Genomic DNA, 19,627 nt, shown 5'->3' with positions numbered 1-19,627 from the left:
CTTTTTGTTTAATATTTTCTTTGACAGATATGTCTGTTTCCTCCATCGTATCTTTTACACCTGAGATTCACTCGCCCATGTCTTGTATTCTGTTGGTGATGGTTGTGTCTGTAGTTCCTGTTCTCTTACCTGGGGTTTTTACCTCCAGGACTCCCTAGTTTGTGACCTCTTCATTCTATTTCCATTTTCAGGTCTGGAACAGTTTTGTCTCCTTCATTTCCTCAACTTGTTTGTATTTTCCTGGATTTCTTTAAGGGATTTAGCAATTTTGTCTTTAAGGACCTCTACCATCTTCATAAAGCTGGTCTTAGGGTCTTTTTCTTGTGCTTCAGCTATGATGGAATGGTCAGGGATTACTGTGGTAGGATGGCTGGGCTCTGGTGGTGACATAGCATTGGCTATTGTGTCTTCTTTTGGAGTGATTACAGCTCTAGGTGCTAATTTCTGAGTTTGTCTTATTGGTTGGGTGTTTTGTTCCTTGGTTTCTGGTTTCTCTCTGGTCTGCTGGTCAGTGTGGCATGGACTCTATGCAGTCCGTGTTGTCTTTAGTAGAACAGGAAGTCTCCATCCCAGCTGGACACTGGGGCATGGCAACTACAGGGGCGCTGAACTGGGGATAGGGTGGGGGGAGCTGAGAGAGTGAGTGAGTGTGGGAGGTTAGTGGGCAGACAACCTGCCTGGACTGTTTGCCTTTCTAGATGATTGTTAACTAAGGCAGTTTTCAGAATCAGTGCTAGAGCAACAGGAAGTTCAGGGGGTGGGGGGGGGGCACTCACAAGAGACAAAATCCTCTTTCTAAGCCTCACATTTTATATGCAAGTCAACTCCAACTTAAGTGAAATTTAAGTATAAAGTATAAAATTATAATAAATTTAGGGAAAAAAATAGGACAAAACCTTTAGGACTGAAGGTGTAGCCAAGAAGTTTCAGATCTGACACCACAGCACCGTTCCTGGGAATAGAGAACTTTGATTGGATTTCATTAGAATTATTTTTTTATGCCAAAGATTTTGTGAAGTTGACAAAAGGACATGTTCCTACATAGAGGCCATACTTGGAAAATATAGAGCCAGACATCGGGACCTATACTAGCGACAATTAAGGAACTCTGACCTGAGTGAGATGGGCTGGACCACACCACATAGGTCAGAGCTGGGACTGTGCGGAGGGAAGATGCATCACTACTTTTGGGAGATGGAGATGCTTGCATGGTTTCCTTAAAGAGAAACCTGAGTCACCCTGGCACAGCCTGGCAGCTGGCCTGGGATCCCCAGAGAGTAAACGGTGTTTATTTTTAGGACCTGTATAGATATTTGCAGGAGCTTTATAGCTTCAAATCGGAAATGGGGCACTTTTTTTTTTAATGGGTGCATAAACACTGGTGCATCTACTCTGTGGAAGATTCCTCAGCAGTAGAAAGTGAGGATCAGCTAAGTAGCCAGTAGCTTCTCTATACCATAGTGAGCTTGTGAAGACGGAAACAAGAAAAGTCCCCTGTTCATAAAGCTTTAAAAACACATTAGAAATAACGAGCCTTAGTGTCTTTTATGCAGCAGAGGGTTCCAAAAACAAGTTTCTAGCAAGCATGTGTCTAAAGAGGTCACAGGGTCACATCTGTGACCCAGCATGGAGGCTGAGTCCAGCCCAGGCTACTACACATCTGTGATCCTGGGATACAGGAAGCTGAGGCCAGCCTGGGCTACACAGTGAGACCTTGCCTCATGAAGGAAAGCAAAGAGGGTGAGGAGGGAGGCTCAGAAAGCAAAGGCTGTTGATGCGCAGTTGTTGCCGCCCACTATACATATGTCAGCACGCACGTGTTGACATCAGCACATGCGTGTTGGCACACATAAGATTTTTTTCCCAATTGCTGCTGTCTGTGGGCCACTCTCTTCAGAGGGTCGTAAGAAATTGCACAGGCGCCTGGATTTGGTGTGAATTGCCTTTACTAAAGCACTGTAGTGTATGAATGATGCAGCCACTAGAGTGTCTGTTACCTTCTCCTTCCCATGATTCATTGTGGTTTGGGTCTGGACTCGAGCAACATGCCACACCAGTAGAACTTACACAGCCCTCTCGCCCACTTCTAGCTTCCCAGTGAGGACCCTGAGATCTCCGAGGTTTCGGCCAAGTGCCTATCCATCCTGGTGCAGCTGTACGGAGGGGAGAACCCTGAGAGCTTGTCCCCGGAGAACCTGGTGACCTTTGCTGACCTCCTGATGGCCAAGGAGGACCCGAAGGACCAGAAGCTTCTGCTTAGGATCCTCAAGAGGATGGTGAGTCAGCCAGGGCCAGGCCCCCACCACACACAGCACCCACACTGAGCAGGGGCCTTATTTCAGATTTCCAAAAATGTTTCCTGTGTGGCATGGGCCCCCAGTTGCCTCTATGTGCAATCATACGTGGCTGACATTGGTCATATTCTGTATGTTGACATTGGTTATACACTATATGTGTTATGTTGTCTTTCTGAACCATCTGAGAAATTCAAGAGACATCATTCTTTTAAAAAGAAAGGGAGAGAGGGGAGAGAGAGAGAGAGAGAGAGAGAGAGAGAGAGACACAAACAGACAGAGAGATTGGTTCTCTGGTTGTAGTGTCCTAATTAGTAATTTAACACTGGATTGATTCTTCGATGCCCCTGCCATACCTACTCTGCTTCTGCCAACTGCCCTGGCGTGTGACTTAAATGGCTTTCTTTCTGGCCTAGGACACCTTCCAGTGTGCTCTGTTTTAATCTGGGATGGACTGGCACTGTTTCTTTCACCACGCTTTAAAAGAGCACAGGCCAGATACTATCACACTGTGTAATGCCCAGTGTGGGACTGCATGCTGTTGCCTTCCCACATTTTCAAATCCCCAGAAGCAATGATGGTCTCTCCCAGTCCACCACATCCTGAGGCTCAGGACAGACATCTACCCATTACTGAAGTACTAGTTTCGATTGCTTGGTTTTAAGCATGGTACTGTTTTATATTTTAATTTTGTGGCTGGTGAAAATGTCAATTCTTCTGCCTGGCATTGTGTTCTGAGGGAGAAATGTCCCCTTCTGTTTAATTTGTTTTTATTTCTTTTTTTTTTTTAAGAGTATTCAGCTCATGTCTATTCAAAGCAGTGGTTCTCAACCTTCCTGAAGATCCGTCAGTACAGCTCCTTGTGTTATAGTGACCCCCAGCCACAACATTATTTCTGTTGCTATTTTATAACTATAATAACTATAATTTGTTATGAATTGTAATGTGAATATCTGGTATGCTCCCCCTGTGGGAGTCTTGGCCTATGGGTTTCAAACCGCTGATCTAGAACCACCCGGGAGAGTCATTCCATCGCTGCATGTAAAGCAGACTGTGGGATACCAAACTGGGAAAGCAAGAATTCTCTGCCCTCCAGATCAGTGCCTGGGGAGATGTGGGCATGCATAAGATATCTGCATTGCATTTACTCACAAGTCCGAATGTAGTTGGCACTGCCATTGGGGGGGGCAGCCAAGCTTGCAGGGCATAGCTCACAGGGCACCTCACAGGGCACTCCTGCTGAGCAAGGTGGCAAGCACAGCATGTGATGTTTAAATCATGAACGAGAGGAGGAGCTGGCATCACACACAAGGAGAAGAGAGAAGGTGTCCCAGGTGAAGCCAGGGATAGCTGGGGGGGCAAATGGGACAGTTGTTCCATCTCTTCAGTCCTCCAGGCTCCTCCCCTTCCTGCCTCCCAGACGTCAGTCAGCTCAAGGCAGACTGTAGCAAGCATCTAGTTAGTCAGAAGTTTGTGTTCCCACCTTCCCTACTGTCCCCAGCCCAGTTCGGAATCACAGTGAGATTGGACAGGAACTCCAGTAGTACATGGGAAACTGCCCAAGATCTCCTATGTCCCTGTAACCTGCCTGTCAGCTCCGTGGACCAAAGGAGCCAGGTTCCACAGAGGGACTGGGCAGCGTCACTTATGGAGTTGGAGGGCTGGCACACCTGTGAGTTCTTTCAGTTGTAAGAAGTTACAGGAGGAGGCTTCCCTCAAGGGTCACCTCAAACACAATCGTTAGATGTACATGCTGGCCAGGGGCACATGGACATGGCTTTTAATGTCCTGAAGGTCGGTGTGCCCTGTGGCTCCTGGGGCTAGAAGCCGGGATGGATTCTGAGAAGGTAATCCTGAAGTGCAAAAGGCCCTGTAGCATGTCATGACCAGACTACATGGCTACCCATCATCTAGGAGGCTGGGGGGGGAGTGATATGTGGTCATCAGAAGAAATATCCTGGCATTTCTGGTTAGGGTCTCAATCTTGAGAAAGAATCCTTCTGAAGCCATAATCTTTACTAACAAAGGATTGGGCTGTTCACTTCTGCTGATGGACTTGGGTATGCCCCCCAGGTCTTCGTATCTGTCTACATTTAGTGAGTTCAGAGAAGAGTATGGAACCTGACGATCTACTTACCTGTTTTCATTTACCAGAAAGTTGGGAGGTTTTTAATCTTACTTTGCGCTTTTGCTTTAAAAACCTGGTGGGCATTCTTCAAGTCCCAAACCTGTGTATTGCTCATAGTGTTCCTAGGAGGATTGCAGACTGGCCTACATGTGTGTTAATTAAAGCTAGCCTACGCCAACACTCAAAATGGTGATTGCTTAAGAAGTACTGCAGAACTGTCTGGGGCCTAAGATTGGCTGAAGTAAAGCTGCCAACTACTCTGGGAGAGCAAGCGGCATCCAAGAGAAGGTGACACCTGTCGTCTTCAGGCCCATATGTCAGGGGCAGTGAAAGTGTCAGGCGGGTAGAGGGTAATTCTGGTAGCCATGTCATGGCTGACTCTGAAGGAGATGTGATTGGAATTGTCTCACATGCATCCATCCCTTGAAAGGTCTCTGCTCTGTGTCCTTTGCCTGTGGGGAAGGGGACAAGAAGCCCTGGGTAAATGTGCACCTTGTCAAGAGCATGGGCTTGTCATGGACACTAATGACTTGAGCCATGGCAACTGGCAAAGCCTTCCTCCAGGTAAGGCTAAGAGGTGCGGTGACATCTTCCTCTGGTCTAAGTGTTTAGGAATGATTGGCCAGTGTGCACAAACAACAGCATCCCAGGTCTCTGCCCCTGGGTGACTGAGAACAGCCTGGCCTTGCAGACTGCTGACACTTCCCCTGGTGGGGTTATATGAACATTACTGTGTAGTTGGTGCCATTCCTCAGACAGAGCACTGCCTACCCAATCGCAGCTTTTCTGTCTGTGTTCTGTCCTTCCTTTGCCTGAGGCTGGCCAAATCCCTGAGCTGAGTAGGGTGTGGCAAGCGCCCACCTATCATTTCCTGTCTAAGTTCTGACATTGGTCACCCACCAGGTGTTCTTCTATGAACATAAGTGTCACGTGGCATTTCCTTGTGCGCTGAGCCCTTGTGGGTGTGTCCGGGCCCCACACATCTCACAATGGCTATGAATGTGGCTCAGACATTGCCGAAGACAGCATCCCTGGTCAATGTTATCATGCAGACAACACAGGCGGTGTTCTGTGACTGCAAGTCTGGGGTTTGCTTGCTTGTTCTTATCCTATCTTATGACCATATTAAGTTACAGAACTCAGACTCAGAGTGGGCCTAACTTTGACCACAAAAGTAAAGAGATATTCTTGGTATAAATATATTCCTCAGGGGATCCCTCTCTCCTGACTTAAGTTTCTCAAGATTTAGATCAGGCTGGCCTTGAACTTAAAGAGATCCACCATCTCTGCCTCCCAAGTACCAGGATTAATGGTGTGCTGCACCAGGGGTAGGTGGTTTGAGTCCAGGGAAACTGTTAAGAGCAATACACTTACCCCAGTTAGTACATAATAAATGTGAGTATTGTGGGAGACATGGAGCTTCTCCTGCAGTTCTGGTAGAAGGCCCTGGAGAGTCTCCCAGGGAGCCCCCTCCCGGGCCCATGTATGCCTGGTTACTGTTGTGCTGGGTGGATCTTCTTGCCTGAGACTGCCATAGTTTCCAGGTTACCTTGGGAACTCCCCTGAATGAGTTCCACATATCTTTCCAACAAACAAAAGAATGAAAATATCTTACCTAGAGTTCTTAATTATCACAGGAGAACATGTCCTGGAGACCGTGTGTGTGTGTGTGTGTGTGTGTGTGTGTGTGTGTGTGTTTGTGTGTGTGTGTGTGTCTGCATATGCGAGTATTTGTAAACCTTTCCTGCATGTTTTTTTTGTTTTTTGTTTTTTGAGACAGGGTTTCTCTGTGTAGCTCTGGCTGTCCTGGAACTCACTCTGTAGACCAGGCTGGCCTCGAACTCAGAAATCCACCTGCCTCTGCCTCCCAAGTGCTGGGATTAAAGGTGTGCGCCACTACTGCCCGGCTCCTTTCCTGCATGTGACGACCCCTTTACATTGTGAGAAATTTCTATGCAGCCCTGGGTATCTAGGTATAAATAGGAACAGAAAACATTTACTGATAAGAGATCACAAGGAATTTCATTTTAAGACAATTCTTTGGCATACACATAGCTTTACTACTTACTAAAGATAGCAGTGTGCTTGCATACCAATGAGATACATGGGCATTGCCTGAGGAGTTCAATCTCAGTTGGATGCAACCGCAGGACCAGGAGCATTTTCCACACTCATGGGGCTCCATCTGCACCTTGGTTTTGTTACCGCGGATCTGAGCATGCTCTTTGGATACTCATTACATGACTGATATGTGCCTAGTGTTACTTCAGAAATTCTGTCCTAATCTTAAGCTAGAACTCATTAAAGAATTGTGTTTGAAGCTCAAACAGCAATTTTAAAAGCCAAATATTCTGATATAATACAATCCGGTTATGGACTGATTTGATCCTGACAAGCTGAGCTGAGTCTGTTTGCCGTGGCTGATCCCAGGCCCTCTAAGCAGCACAGGGACCTGTACGATGAGACAGTATGCACACTGCACACTGCATGCTGCACACTGCTGCACACTCCACACTGCACCCTGCACACCCAAGGCTTCAGCAACATTAGTAGGTGCCACAGACAGTTCTGCAAACACATCCATTTCTGAGGCACTGCATGGGGTTTTTGTTTGTTTGTTTGGGGGGGGTTAGAGATTGTAATAATTTGATTATAACACTTCTCCCTTTCTTCACCCCAAATCCTCACACGTGACCCTCCCCACTCTCCTTCCAATTCCTGGCCTCTTTTTTCACTGTTATCGCGTGTATACATGTGTTTGTATTACAAGGATATTCCCGAACATAACCTGTTGAGTCCATATCATGTTACCTGCATGTATGTTTTCAGAAAACTGCCCATTTGACATGGGACAGCCAGTTGGTGTGCCCTTCCCTGGGGAAGGCCCCCTCTCCCACTCCCAGCTTTACTCCGTTACAGTAAGGGATTTGAGTCAATCTGGCATCAAGCCTCTAGAAACCTGTTGGCTTACCAGCTTTCCTCTGACCTCTGACCTCTGACCTCTGACCTCTGACTTCCAGTTTCATGGCCCCATGTGCTGTCATGACCCACAGTTGAAGGGCTTTGGCTAAACATAAATCAAGTCAGACATCTGGGCCCAGCATCCTAGGGATAACATTCTTGAAGGCATTGTTAGGACCCACTGAAGCTTGCTTTCTTTGGGAATTAGGTCCCTCAAATGTCTTCCTACAGAGTCCATTTCCAGATTGTTCCAAGATTGTGCCTCCTGGCATTATGGCTTCTATCACAGCTGAACGCCTGCTGCTATCCACCCCTCACTGACACAATTATGCTGGGCCCTCGCTCCATGTCACCTGTGCCTCTCACTCTGCTTTATTCATGGGGTATATTTATCCCTGCTTCAAAGAGGCTCTCAAAGTGCCACACAGCACAGGTTGGGTTTTTTTTTTTTTTTTCCAGGACACTAACTACTTTTATTTATGCTAAATCAGTAGCACTTGCTGTCTCTCTAGGAACAGGAGCTAGAAACGTAGATCGTATTAATCGCAGCTCTAGAATATTTGATTTTTAAGTACCACAGAAGTTTCGATGCCACTTTAAAAAAGTCATTATTATGTCCAGAACCCAAGCCTGGTTATGAACTCCTAACAGGCCTTTTGTGCGATGGGTATGGGCAGGTTTTAATGAAATTTGAGTGTCTCTAGAGATCACAGATACTTGGGCCTTTAACATTGTGGCGTTGCTTAGCAACCTGGAAGTCATTACCTCCCAGGCACTGTAACAACAGGCTGTACTTCTCCTTGCTGGTCTCTGATGAAAATGTAATGGAGACAATCCCTTTCTAAGGGCTCCACTCCAGAGCAGGCGGCAAAATGGATTGTTTAATTCTCTTTACAGCCTGGGCAATTTTTAATCCAGTTTAAAAAGTATTGTCTCCTGACTGCCCTGTGTAACCGAATGAAGCATATTCTCAGGTGTTCTTATGAGCAGGACTCCTGCTGTGACACCAGAGAAACCGCTCACAAATGCAGCCTCAGTGCATTGGCAAGATGGCCACATTTGCTGTCCGCTGTCAAGTTAACACAGGGCGTCTCCTTAGTTCATTCCACCAAGACATGGGAAGATCTTAGGCAGGCCTGAAGAATATACCAATATCATACACTTTAGGGATGTAAGAGTAATGTTAATCTGAATTACTGGAAAGTTGGATTTAAAGAAAAGTATGTTTTGCAAAGTTTTTATAGAAGTGTCTTGCATTGTGTAATAACTAGACATTCTGTGCATTAAGTTCATGAATTGGGTTAAGTTCATGAACCCAAAGGACACACAACACAAATTGGTTGGCGAATGGGTAGATGCAACATGTAGTCCATGTAATGGCTCATCAGTCGGCCGTCGGAACTTTAGAGATGGAGCTTGGAAGCAGTAAGTGATTAATTCAAGTAAAACACAGAAGCCCGACCACTTGGCTCTTGTCACGTGGAAGGTGGAGGCTGGGTAGTAATAGTCAGGAGACTCTACAAAGCCACAGAACAAGACGCCAGGAGCTGCAGTGTGAGTGCTGTGTCTTCCTGATGGTGGGCGTGCCTTCCTCTCTGAGCTGATGGGCTGCTCTGGATTGACCTTGGAGACAAGTGGTGAGACCATGGATTCCCTGAACAGCATTAAGTTGTACACTTTAAGATGTTAAGTTTAATGAAGTGGGTTTTTTTTTTTTTTTGAGTTGTTTGTTTGTTGTTTTTTAACAAATTGAGGCACCAAAGAGAGAGAGAGAGAGAGAGAGGAGTTCAGCTAACTTGGGAAGCCTGGCAAGGAAATAAGGGGAATGGAGATGTCGGGGAAGAAGGGGGTGAAGGGGGAGTCCTGTGGGCTCAGAGGCATGTCCTGTAGGCTCAAGGCCCTCAATGTCTACACACACACACACGCACACGCACGCACACACACACAGAGAGAGAGACAGAGAGAGAGAGAGAGAGAGAGAGAGAGAGAGAGAGAGAGAGAGAGGAGAGAGGGGGAGAGAGAGAGAGAGAGAGAGAGAGAAGAGAGAGAGAGAGAGCAGCATGTGCATATCCAGATACACCTAAGGACACATCACAAATTGATTAAAATAGCTATAAAAATGAGTCAGAGTACGAAATGTCACTGACAACAGAAAGCACCAGGTTGAGAAGACTCTAGTAGACAGCACTGGCTTGAGAGAGTGTGTTCAGGATTGAGGAGCCTAGCCCACCACAGGCAGGAAACAGGTGCCCTAGGACGCTTCTGAGGAGTCTCGGCCCTGGACCACTAGGACACTCAGCAGCTAAAGTGCCCACCATGCACAGCCGGCAGTCTGAGTTTGGTCGTTGGACCTATGAAAAAAGGGAGAGATCATATTCCACAATGTTGTCCTCTAACCTCCACACGTATGCCCTGGCACGTGTGCTCAGAAACATACGTTATACATGTGTATAGTAATAATAGTTTTCAAAAGAAACCCAGCCCAGGACAGCAGGGATCAGAGGAAGCACAGCATGGGCCCAGCTCTACGTGAGAGCTGCTCACTCCCCTGCCCCCACCATCCCCATACCCCCCTGCAGGTGAACACAAGAGTCACTGGGCTCTGGCCTGTTTCCAGGCTCCCAGAATCACCACACTCATAAAAGGGCAAGTTTAGCTTCTGCCTGGGATGCCTCACTCGCTCGCTCACTGTAGGACAAGGCTGCCTGGCCTTTAGCAGGCTCATGGCACAAAGACATTCTTATGAAATCAAAGCCAGATCTTCCAAGCCACTGACTGGTTTACCAGGCAACCAGTCCCCATTCTTCTCTTCAGTTACAACCATGACCAAGCCAGACATATCGCTGGATTTGTAGGAAGGTCCAGAGTCAGCACAAGATAATCTAAGGAACAAGATGGGCTGGTAAGAGGGCTCAGTTGCTAAAGGGGCTTGCCACCAAACCTAACGACCTGAGTTCAATCCCTGGAACCCACATGATGAGAGAGAACTGGCTCCCTAAAGTTGTCCTCAGACCCCGACACATGTATCATGGCTTGCAAGCACACAGATGCACAATAAATAAATGCAAACAAATAAATAAATACAGAGTGAGAAGTGCGAAGACTTTTGCCATGTGAATTCAGACAATCTGACACCCCTCATAGGAACAATATGTTCACTACAGGTCTGGTGACCCAGCAAAATTAAACACCCACCCAATAGAGGGAAAAAGGGGAGAACTAAACACTGTGGCATGCAAGCACCTCCCCACATTTCCCTACATGGGCTCATTTGCATATTATGTGCATAAATACATCTGCTTACTTACCCTATGATAATGTCACAGGGTATCATGAGTATTCTAAAGACAGGTATACTGATATGTAATAGCTGACCTGTGAATAACCAGCACATGTGTTGCTTACTCACTAAGTATAACTATTGATGTACATACAGTATACACCTATGACAGAGACAAAGACACATGCACACACACATATATACACACAGGGAGGGAGGGAGGGAGGGAGGGAGAGAGAGAGAGAGAGAGAGAGAGAGAGAGAACATTCAGTCATATTTTCTAGAGATGTACTGAACTAGATATTGCAACATCAGACTGTCTTCAGCTTCTGATGATGTTACATCCCCATAAAGACACAGAAAGTTGAAACTATCTTAGATCCAAAATGCACTTCCTACATAGCTGGCCTTCTACACCTTACAACAGCTACACCCTAGAGTGTGGGCTGCTTTCCATCTGTTTGGGTGGCTGGCTCGGAGCTTGAAACATGTCAGTACCTGTGTGTCAGTGATAAACCAGGGAAAGATCCAAAGATCTTAAGAAGAGGCAGTGTAAGTCAGGGCCCATCTGTGTTTACAGATCAAATGTATGTGCCCAGTGTAAATTGCTTTCCTTTTATGTGTATTCATGTGTATGGGTGTTTTTCTGCATGTATATCTATGTACCTCATTTATGGATTGCCCATGGAGGTCAGGAGAGGGTGTCAGATCTCCTGGAGCTGGAGTTACAGGTGGTTGTGAGCTGCCATTCAGGGGGCTGAACCCAGGTCTTCAGCAAGAACAGCCAGCAAGCAGTCTCTCCAGCCCCCATATGACCATTTTGTTCTGCACCCCAAAGCATATGATTTCTTGGGAAAACACCTTACATTTCCAATTCTATAGTAAACGAACAAATGACTAGACCAGCCCCCCACACACTGAGCCCAGAAGCCACCCCTCTGTTGAGGAACTGCTATGAATTCATCAGACATGGCTCCCCTACTGAGTGAATCTTGGGGGTTTAAAGAGTGAAGTGTTTCTGTGTGGAAGCTTAGCACTGATATGTGGCCGAGACTCCTCCATGTCCTTGAGGCTGGGCACTCAGATGTGGGGAGTCTGCTGGTTGTTCCTAGGCTCTGTGGTTGTGGAGCTATGCAGTATCTGGCATGCTGGCTTTTCCCTGGGTGGAGGCTAAGCCTGTGCAGCGTGGAGTGGATGCACCTTGTTGACGTGACACCTTCCAGGTGGCACCTAAGAAACTCACCTTGCAATAGGATTATTGAGGAGTGATTACGTCTTTAACTGGGAAGTTCAGCCTTAATTTAGTTGATGTTTTTAGTTTATTTGTCACAGTCATATGATTCAGTTGTCTTTCTGTTGGTGTAGGTAAAATTAAATTCCTTTGTGTGTGCATTGGGGAGGAGGGGAGGCCTGTGTGCCCATGTGAAGGCTGGAAATTGGTGCTGGGTGTCTTACTCTGTTGCTCTCTTGAGACGGTCTCCCCCTGAACCTGGAGCTCACTGTTTCCTGTCACCCCCATCCTCTACCCTAGCACCAGCACTGAGATTATGGGTACACACCACCATTCCCAGCTTCTGCAACTGAGGAATGCCATGTACAGCTAGCCTTTTACCCGTGAGCCAGCGCCTCAGCCCCTGTTCCTATAGACAGATTTTGTAGTTGCAAGAGAAACTTTAGCTGTCTTATTTTCCAGACCCACAGGACTTTCTGCCATCTCACTGTAGAACACATTAGGATGTGAGATGCGTCTCAAATACAGGAAGGAGATTTTAAATTTGCATCATTGAGTTTTGATCAAAATTCTAGACTATGGAGGCTGCCACATCTTGTCAAATCTTAGTTTCTTCTTTCTCTCAGATGAGGTGTTATCATGAACCATGACCTGGAGAAATGTCCCTCATGGACTCTCATAGTCTCATAGACTTTCTGCCTGTTGGTAACTCAGCACAAGGAGCATAGGGATTTGGGTACCAGAGTGAAGGAGATGCTGGGTGGCCCTGCCTCTGTTGTTCAGTTGTTCACGGTGTGGCTGACTGGCAGGACCCCAGTCCTTTCTTCCTCAGAATTGCCCCTTCCCCCACCCCCATGACTGCAGCTACCAAGGTACCTATTTGAAATACTGGGCCTCAGGCCTCATCCCTGCATTTTAACGAGGTCCCCTGGTGTCTGCTGTGCCTGCCCTTTCAGCATTGCAGAGAAGGTGCTAATATAGATGGGTACATGGGAAAGAAGCCTAAGGAAGGAGCCCAGGCTATCTCATCCTTCCCATGTAGCACCCACAGCTCGCAGAGAGGAAGGCAGGACACAGGTTGACATCTGCTTACTTATTTCTAGAAGGCTTGCTCGCATCTCTGTTTAAACACCACCAGCACCAGCTTACAAATGATCAGGACATTTCAAATGAACATTTTTGTTAGGGTCTTCTGTCTCTAAAGCCTAGCTGATCCAGGAGAGAATCTACACATAGGAATCCTTAGGGCCATGTTAGAGAAGTCTCAGGAAAGGAGGAAATTAACAAGCCAGGGAGTCACGCTGGTCCCCACCACAGATTTCCTCGGCTGTTCTGAGGATGCTGTGTGCCTGCCGATGCATGTACTGAGCAAGCTGTCGTTGTCATTGGTCAGTTCAGGGGTGAATATGAAGTTGGGAAATGAGGGTTAGGAGGAGTGCCTCCAGTGAACCCAAGCAAGTCCTTCTGGATGTAGAGAACCCAGATTGCAGCCTGTCCCTCACCCAGTGTGCATCTTTGGGGGTACCAGTGACCATCTCAAGACTTTGCTGTGTGGACCCCTCTGAGTGCCACAGGACAGGATGATGAGAGTAGAGTATCTGTCACAGAGCATGAAGTAGAGCAGTCACATACAAGGACAGAGACGCACACACGTGCACGCAGATAGCGGTGAACTGGGAAACGGCAGTCACGTGACCCACACAGTTCCCATGCTTCTGTCCACTGGTGCTCTTAGTAAAGGGCCAGTTCTGTCTGCATACAGCCCCTCTGCCCAGGGTTCAGTGACTGGGAGCTAAACATACCATGAGATGCACATCATTGCTGTGCCCTGTGCATGTGATTGCTGCCATTGAGCAATGTGGAGAAAAACGTGGGCCAGCAGGTGTGTCACAGCCCAAAGGAAGCTGTCAACCTTCTCCAAAGCAGGGATGGGATAGGTCTCACTGTGCCTTGCTCAGGAGAGCTCAGTGCTGTGTGTCAACCAGCTCATGACTTATGCATAAGCACAGGTGACCCCATCTGGCCTCCCTCAAGGTCCTGACCCTTCCCAGCCCTTCCCTGCTGCCAGTAGATAATCCCCAGCAACTGGGGAACCAGAGGCCTGTTACCAATTACCGTGGGCATCTCTGTGCGCCCCCCAGAGAGTACCTTGTGCCTTGTTAGGCTTAATTGCATGGCCACGGAGAGCTGGAGCCTCTGGCGTTGTATCATCCCTGGCCCTGGGGCATCCCAAGGATGGGCAGCTTGGTGGCGGGGAGTCCACTGCTCAGTAGAGCACAGGCTGACTGAGTCCATTACCACTACAAAGGCTGGAGAAGGGCTGGCTACACCAGGGCCTCTGCTGCAGGGAGTGACACAGGGAAGCTCTACTGAGTGCAGTGTTGCTTCCCATTACAGCCCTGACGATGCTGTACACGGCAGAGTGTGTAGAGCTGCACCCACGCTGGCTGAGGAGCCAAGTCAAGGGGGTGCCAGACACAGAGAAACCCCAAGGGGAAGGATGCAGCCAGATCCATGTTACATTTCAGAGAGGTGTGTATACAGGTGGTCAGAGAGACATATTCTAAAGCCAGGGTTTGAACCCAGAGTTTGTGAGTGTGTGTGAGCATGTATGAGCATGTGTATGAGTGTTTGTGTGTGTGTGTATGTGTATGAGTGCATGTATGTGAGTATGACTGTTTGTGGGTACATGTGTATGTATGTGTGTGTTTGTGTGTGTGTGTACATGTGTGTTTGTATGTGTGTGTGTGTGTGCATGTGACTGTGTGTGTATGTGTGTGTTGAAACAAGATGTATGTGTGTTTGTAGCCCAGTTCGCTTTGAAATCACTCTGTAACCCCAGCTTGCTTCAGACTCACTACATAGTCTAGGCTGACCCGTGACCTCTGTGAGCCTTCTGCCTCTGTGCCCTGAGCAGAAGCTTTAGCTTGACATGTAGCCATCACTCGTAGTGCGTGGTGTATTTTTACCCTCAAATAGTAAAGAGCTGGCAGAACCCTCTGGTTATTTCCAGAAGTGTTCTTGAGCACTGTCTGCTTTATCCAGGCAAGACTGTCACATGTAGTCTGTTACAATATGAGATTCTGCCTTTTCTGTTCAAGTGAGGTTTCCTCAGAGGGAGAGAGGGAGAGAGGGAGAGAGGGAGGGAGGGAGGGAGGGAGAGAGGGAGGGAGGGAGGGAGGGAGAGAGGGAGGGAGGGAGGGAGGGAGGGAGTCAGAGACAGAGAAACAGGGAGAGTCGGAATCAGAGAGAAAGAGAGAGACAGAGACAGAGACAGAGGAAACCCTCCAATAGCTTTGTATTGCACACAGCCGTCAGCTTCACGTGCTGTGGTCAACACTGCTTGCCCGTCTCCAGGCTCATGCTCCAGGCCTGTAGCTTTCACCGCTGACGTCCTATCACCTGACAGACCAGGAGAGTTGACCTCTCTATTAATCCAGGCAGCAGACCTGCGGCCCTCACAGGAGCAGCACTGCAAACTGGTCTGCAAAAGTCCTTTGGGCAAGGCTCACCTTGGCCTGGCTGTTTGAGCTCTCTGAGGTGACAGCAAGTCAGGGACACCATGCCGAGCAGGAGCCTCAAGCAAGGCTCAGTCAATTACTCCTGCTCTACAAGCTGGCTGAAGCCCTTCCTTATATTGATGTAAATACAAAAATAGCCACTTTCCCCGAAAACATCAAAACAGAATTGGTCCTCATAAATATTTCATGGCGGGAACCTGCATCTAATGTAAATCCATTAAGTCACAATGGGGAAGGCACTTGACCATCTATGAATATTTTACACTCAAGAGAGAGAGAGATAATTAACATCCAGGAGCCCGCTGCCCAGTAAAATGCTGTTTTAAACAGTGTCCCTGTGAGCTGTTGCACGGACACACACTCATAACCCCAGCTCTTGGGAGGAGCATCCAGGAGAATCCACAGAGTTATTCCGACTTGTACATGTAGCCCAAGGCCAGCCTGGGCTACATGAGACCCTGTCTAAAAAAATCCAACAAAAAGAAAAGTTCTAACTAGAACAAAACAATAAATACATATATCCTGCTACCTAATAAGATGTATTTAAATATATGTTCTCATTAATTGTATGAGGCTATGAAACTCGGTCGTGCTGTGACTCAGAAATATACTTAGAACTTAGTACACCAGCCATGGCGTACTTTGAGCAGTGTAGCTTAGGACCTTTCCAGAGTTTGTTCTGGATCCCACTGCCCGCTTCCCCAGAGAATAGCCCATGTCAGGCCTAATCCCACTCAAGAGAACCCTCTCCCACCACGAAGTGACGATCGGCACTTCTGATAACTTTCCAAGTCCATCCTTTCCTGAATTTTGCTAACTGCATCAGTTCTTCCTCAAATGCGAGTTTACAGTTTTCTAATCTTCAAAAATGTGCCCAAGCCCCCTGCCGCCTTCCTCAGCCAGTGCCTCTCTGTCTCATAGTGGCCAGGCCCCCTCCTCTCTGTCCCCTCTGGACTCTCTCAGTCTGCTTTGCTGTCTCACCCCTTCCCCAGCCCTCTGGCCCCGTCTGCCTCATCTGCCTCGTCGTCTGCCTCGTCTGCCCCATCTGCCCCATCTGCCTCGTCTGCCTCTGGGAGGCGCAGCAGCTGCATGCTTCTAAGTCATTTTCAACCTTGGGACTATTTTTGTTCCCTTGGGCCATTCTGGGTACCACCCTGCAGTCTGACCGAGCTGATAGCGGATGCCTCAGACCTGCCGACTGACCGCCATACATTCCCACAGCCTTTCCCAGCCTGTTGCTTCCCTATGCCTGCCCATCTCATGATGACCTCAGGGTTACCTGGAGGACAGGTGAGAACAGGCGAGGTGTCCCTTACCTCTCCCCTCACTCCCCTGTTCCCCTGCAAATCACGATGGCCCGTCCTCCAACATACTGAGACTCTGATCATTTCCCCACCTCTTCATTAGCTTCTGACCCATCACTTCCCATGGGCCCCCAGTGCTCTTCTGTTGCTTCTGCTCCCATGCCATCTCTTCTCGGGGACCCTTTAAGTCCTATGTAAGACTGTACTGCTCAGATCTTCCATTGACTCTGGCCTAGGAGAGAATCCAGACACCCTGTCCCACAAGACCCCACAGTTTGCTACCATCTATGTGGCTCACTTCTGCGGGGGTTCTGTCATCCCCACGTGCACAAATGTGTGCCTGGGACATTTGCATGTGTGATGTCTTCTCTCTGGAAGATTCTGTGCCATAGCCCCACACATTCAGTTAAAGCCTCTCTTTAACTTCTTCGGGTGTTTCTTTGGGTATCACCAGTCAGGTGTTCCTTGGTGTGGAGCAGCCGGCAGGACAGAGGATAAGATACCTGGCCCTGTGTCTCCCTATCACTGTTCTCTCTAGCACAGACTTGTGCAGAGCGTATTGATTGTTTAAAACAACAAACCATCCTTGTAGAGTTAGACCTGCCCTTCCCTGGATGGACTCAAGCACTGAACTGTCTTCAAAGCCCACCAGCCCATGGGACGGCCACCCACCTTCAGGCTGGGTCTTCCTCTGGGCATTCTGGAAATACTGTCAAAGCTCAGTGTGCTGTTCCCAAGTGGCTTGAGGTTGTGAGGGGGTGCTGTGGCATTTGAGAACGAGAGACTGCAGAGCCACACAGCCCAGTGTGCACCTGGCTTCCGGGTTGGTAAGCATGTCTACACCTCCAGTCTCTCACCTGTAAAGCAGACCAGGGCTCTAACAGACTTCTCCTTGTGTCGTGCTGTGGACAGCATGTGAGTTGGGTTGAGTGCCCTGGTCAACTTTACAGGATCTAGCCGGGCCTGGGTGAGCACGCCTGTCTCACGGGCCGGGGGCCGGCTAAGTGAAGCAGAGTAAGCTAAGCATTCGTCTGTTTGCATCCTGACTGTGGTGCCATGTGACCAGCCACCCCTGGGCCCCTGCCATGCTGGACTGCACCTTCAAACTCTGAGCTTCCTCGAGTTGCTTTTGTGAGAACAAAGTGATGTAAAAGCCAGGAGGTCACAGCTGGGGCTGCAGCTGGGGCAAGAGCCCAGGACCTGGCAGGTGCTGCTCGCCAGTTGTGTCTCCCTCACTGCTGGCTCTGTGGCACCTGCTCCAGCTGGCCTCTTCAGCAAGCACACTGCAGACCCAATGTCTCTTGGAAGGCGTAGTATTGGCTTGGTAGCGGCAGACTCCTGCAGCCATTTTCAGTGACAAATGCTAGCATTGAATGTGAGTCCTACTATGTGCTGGGCTCTGTTCTGGGCATGTGAGTGATGAGTAAGCTGATGACAGTCTTTAGGCTCTGAGGAGGCCAACAGCCGCCTGGGTAGTGTTAGGCTCTTGGTGTCACACTCTGGGGAGCTGACAGTTCAGCAAGCAGACTTCCTGTAAGCTGCAATTGTGTCTTACAGTTCCCTCCCCTTCCTACCAGCCCAGCTCAGTGCTGATGCCTTCAGAGGTGTGTCATGCCCATGGCCTGTGAGATACTCTCACACTTAACACAGCCCTGTGACGGAGATGCTTGGTCCTGGGGTCTTCATGATGGAATGCAGTGCTCACACTAGCCCCAGGCCTGAGACTCAGCTCTAGCCAGGAAGGCCTGGACAAACTGCCATGATCTCCTCAGTGGCTCTTCATCAGTGAGATACAGGTGGTAGCATCTGTTCTCACAGACCCTGGGCTGTTGGGACGAGGGTCCTTTGACTTCCAGGTCGAGTGGCCTTTCTGTTCCGGTGCTGTCAGGCCAGGGTTTCTACTGCTGTGATAAACACTGTGACAGAAAGCAGCTCCAGAGGAAAGCACTTATGTCATCCTACAGCTTGGGTTCATCACGATGCAGGCAGGAGCTGAAGCAGAGACCGTGGAGGAGTGCTGCTTACTGGCTTGCTTTTCATGGCTCGCTCATTGTGCAGTCTTACACTCGCCCCAGGACCACCTGCCTGGGGGGTAGCACTACCCATAGCAGCCTGGGTCCTCCCATGTCAATCTCTAATGGAGAAAAAGCACCACACACAGGCTTGCCTATGGGCCAGTCTGGTGGGGACATTTTCATAACTGAGAGTCCCTCTTCCCAAATGACTCCAGCTTATGCCAAGTTGAGAGAAAACTAGCCAGTACAGATATGACATGGTTGGGTTATGGGGCACAGGGACACCACACCTGACTCATGGAAGGGGCTTAAATCGTCTTGGCCACCTGTAGCTGAGATCCTTACTGCTTACTGTCACACCCCCGGCCACTGTTGCCCCTGTGTCCCTGCTCTCCCCAGAGCCTGGGCCCAGGTCGCTCCACCTCACAAGAGTTCAACCTCACTGTGTTTGGGGAGAGTGTTTCATCTGCTGACTTCCCTTCACCTCCAGGCTCCCAGGACTCCTGGCTCTGACATCAGCTTCCCTCCCTCCTTCCCTCTCTCCCAGTACTGTCAGCTTAGACCTGAAGAGCATTTGTTATCTTAGCAAAGTGAAAGCTTCATTTTCAGTTGTCTGACTGAATACCCAGCACGTGACCTTTGAGGTGCATGAGTCGGGTGTTACAGAAATGACTAAAAAGTGAAAAGTACCCTCAAAATAGCTGGAAATAAAACAGGACTCTCACAGTTCATACTCCCCCTCTCTAGGACTCTCACTAGTCACACTGCCCTTCACAGGACACTCACTAGTCACACTGTGTACCCACAGTACTCTCACTAGTCACACTGCCCCCCTAAACAGGACTCTGACTATCCACACAGGACTCTCACTAGTCACACTGCCCCCTCACATA

General features: G+C 48.6%; 1 protein-coding gene across 16 annotated transcripts in view; it reads left to right on the top strand.

Moving 5' to 3' along the window:
• The window catches only part of Ulk4 (unc-51 like kinase 4), a 290,769-nt gene that overhangs the window by 208,616 nt on the left and 62,526 nt on the right, over nt 1-19,627 (top strand). For all 16 annotated transcript variants that reach the window (XM_076917962.1, XM_034484051.2, XM_076917954.1 and 13 more), the window contains one exon: nt 2,091-2,276. In XM_076917962.1, coding sequence (XP_076774077.1) covers nt 2,091-2,276 — 186 coding nt within the window. The remainder of the gene's footprint in view (nt 1-2,090; nt 2,277-19,627) is intronic.

Source organism: Arvicanthis niloticus, chromosome 21 (genome assembly GCF_011762505.2).
Source record: "Arvicanthis niloticus isolate mArvNil1 chromosome 21, mArvNil1.pat.X, whole genome shotgun sequence".
Taxonomy (NCBI): Eukaryota; Metazoa; Chordata; class Mammalia; order Rodentia; family Muridae; genus Arvicanthis; species Arvicanthis niloticus.
Note: the sequence above shows the minus strand (reverse complement) of the source record. Positions and strands in the feature narration are given on the sequence as shown.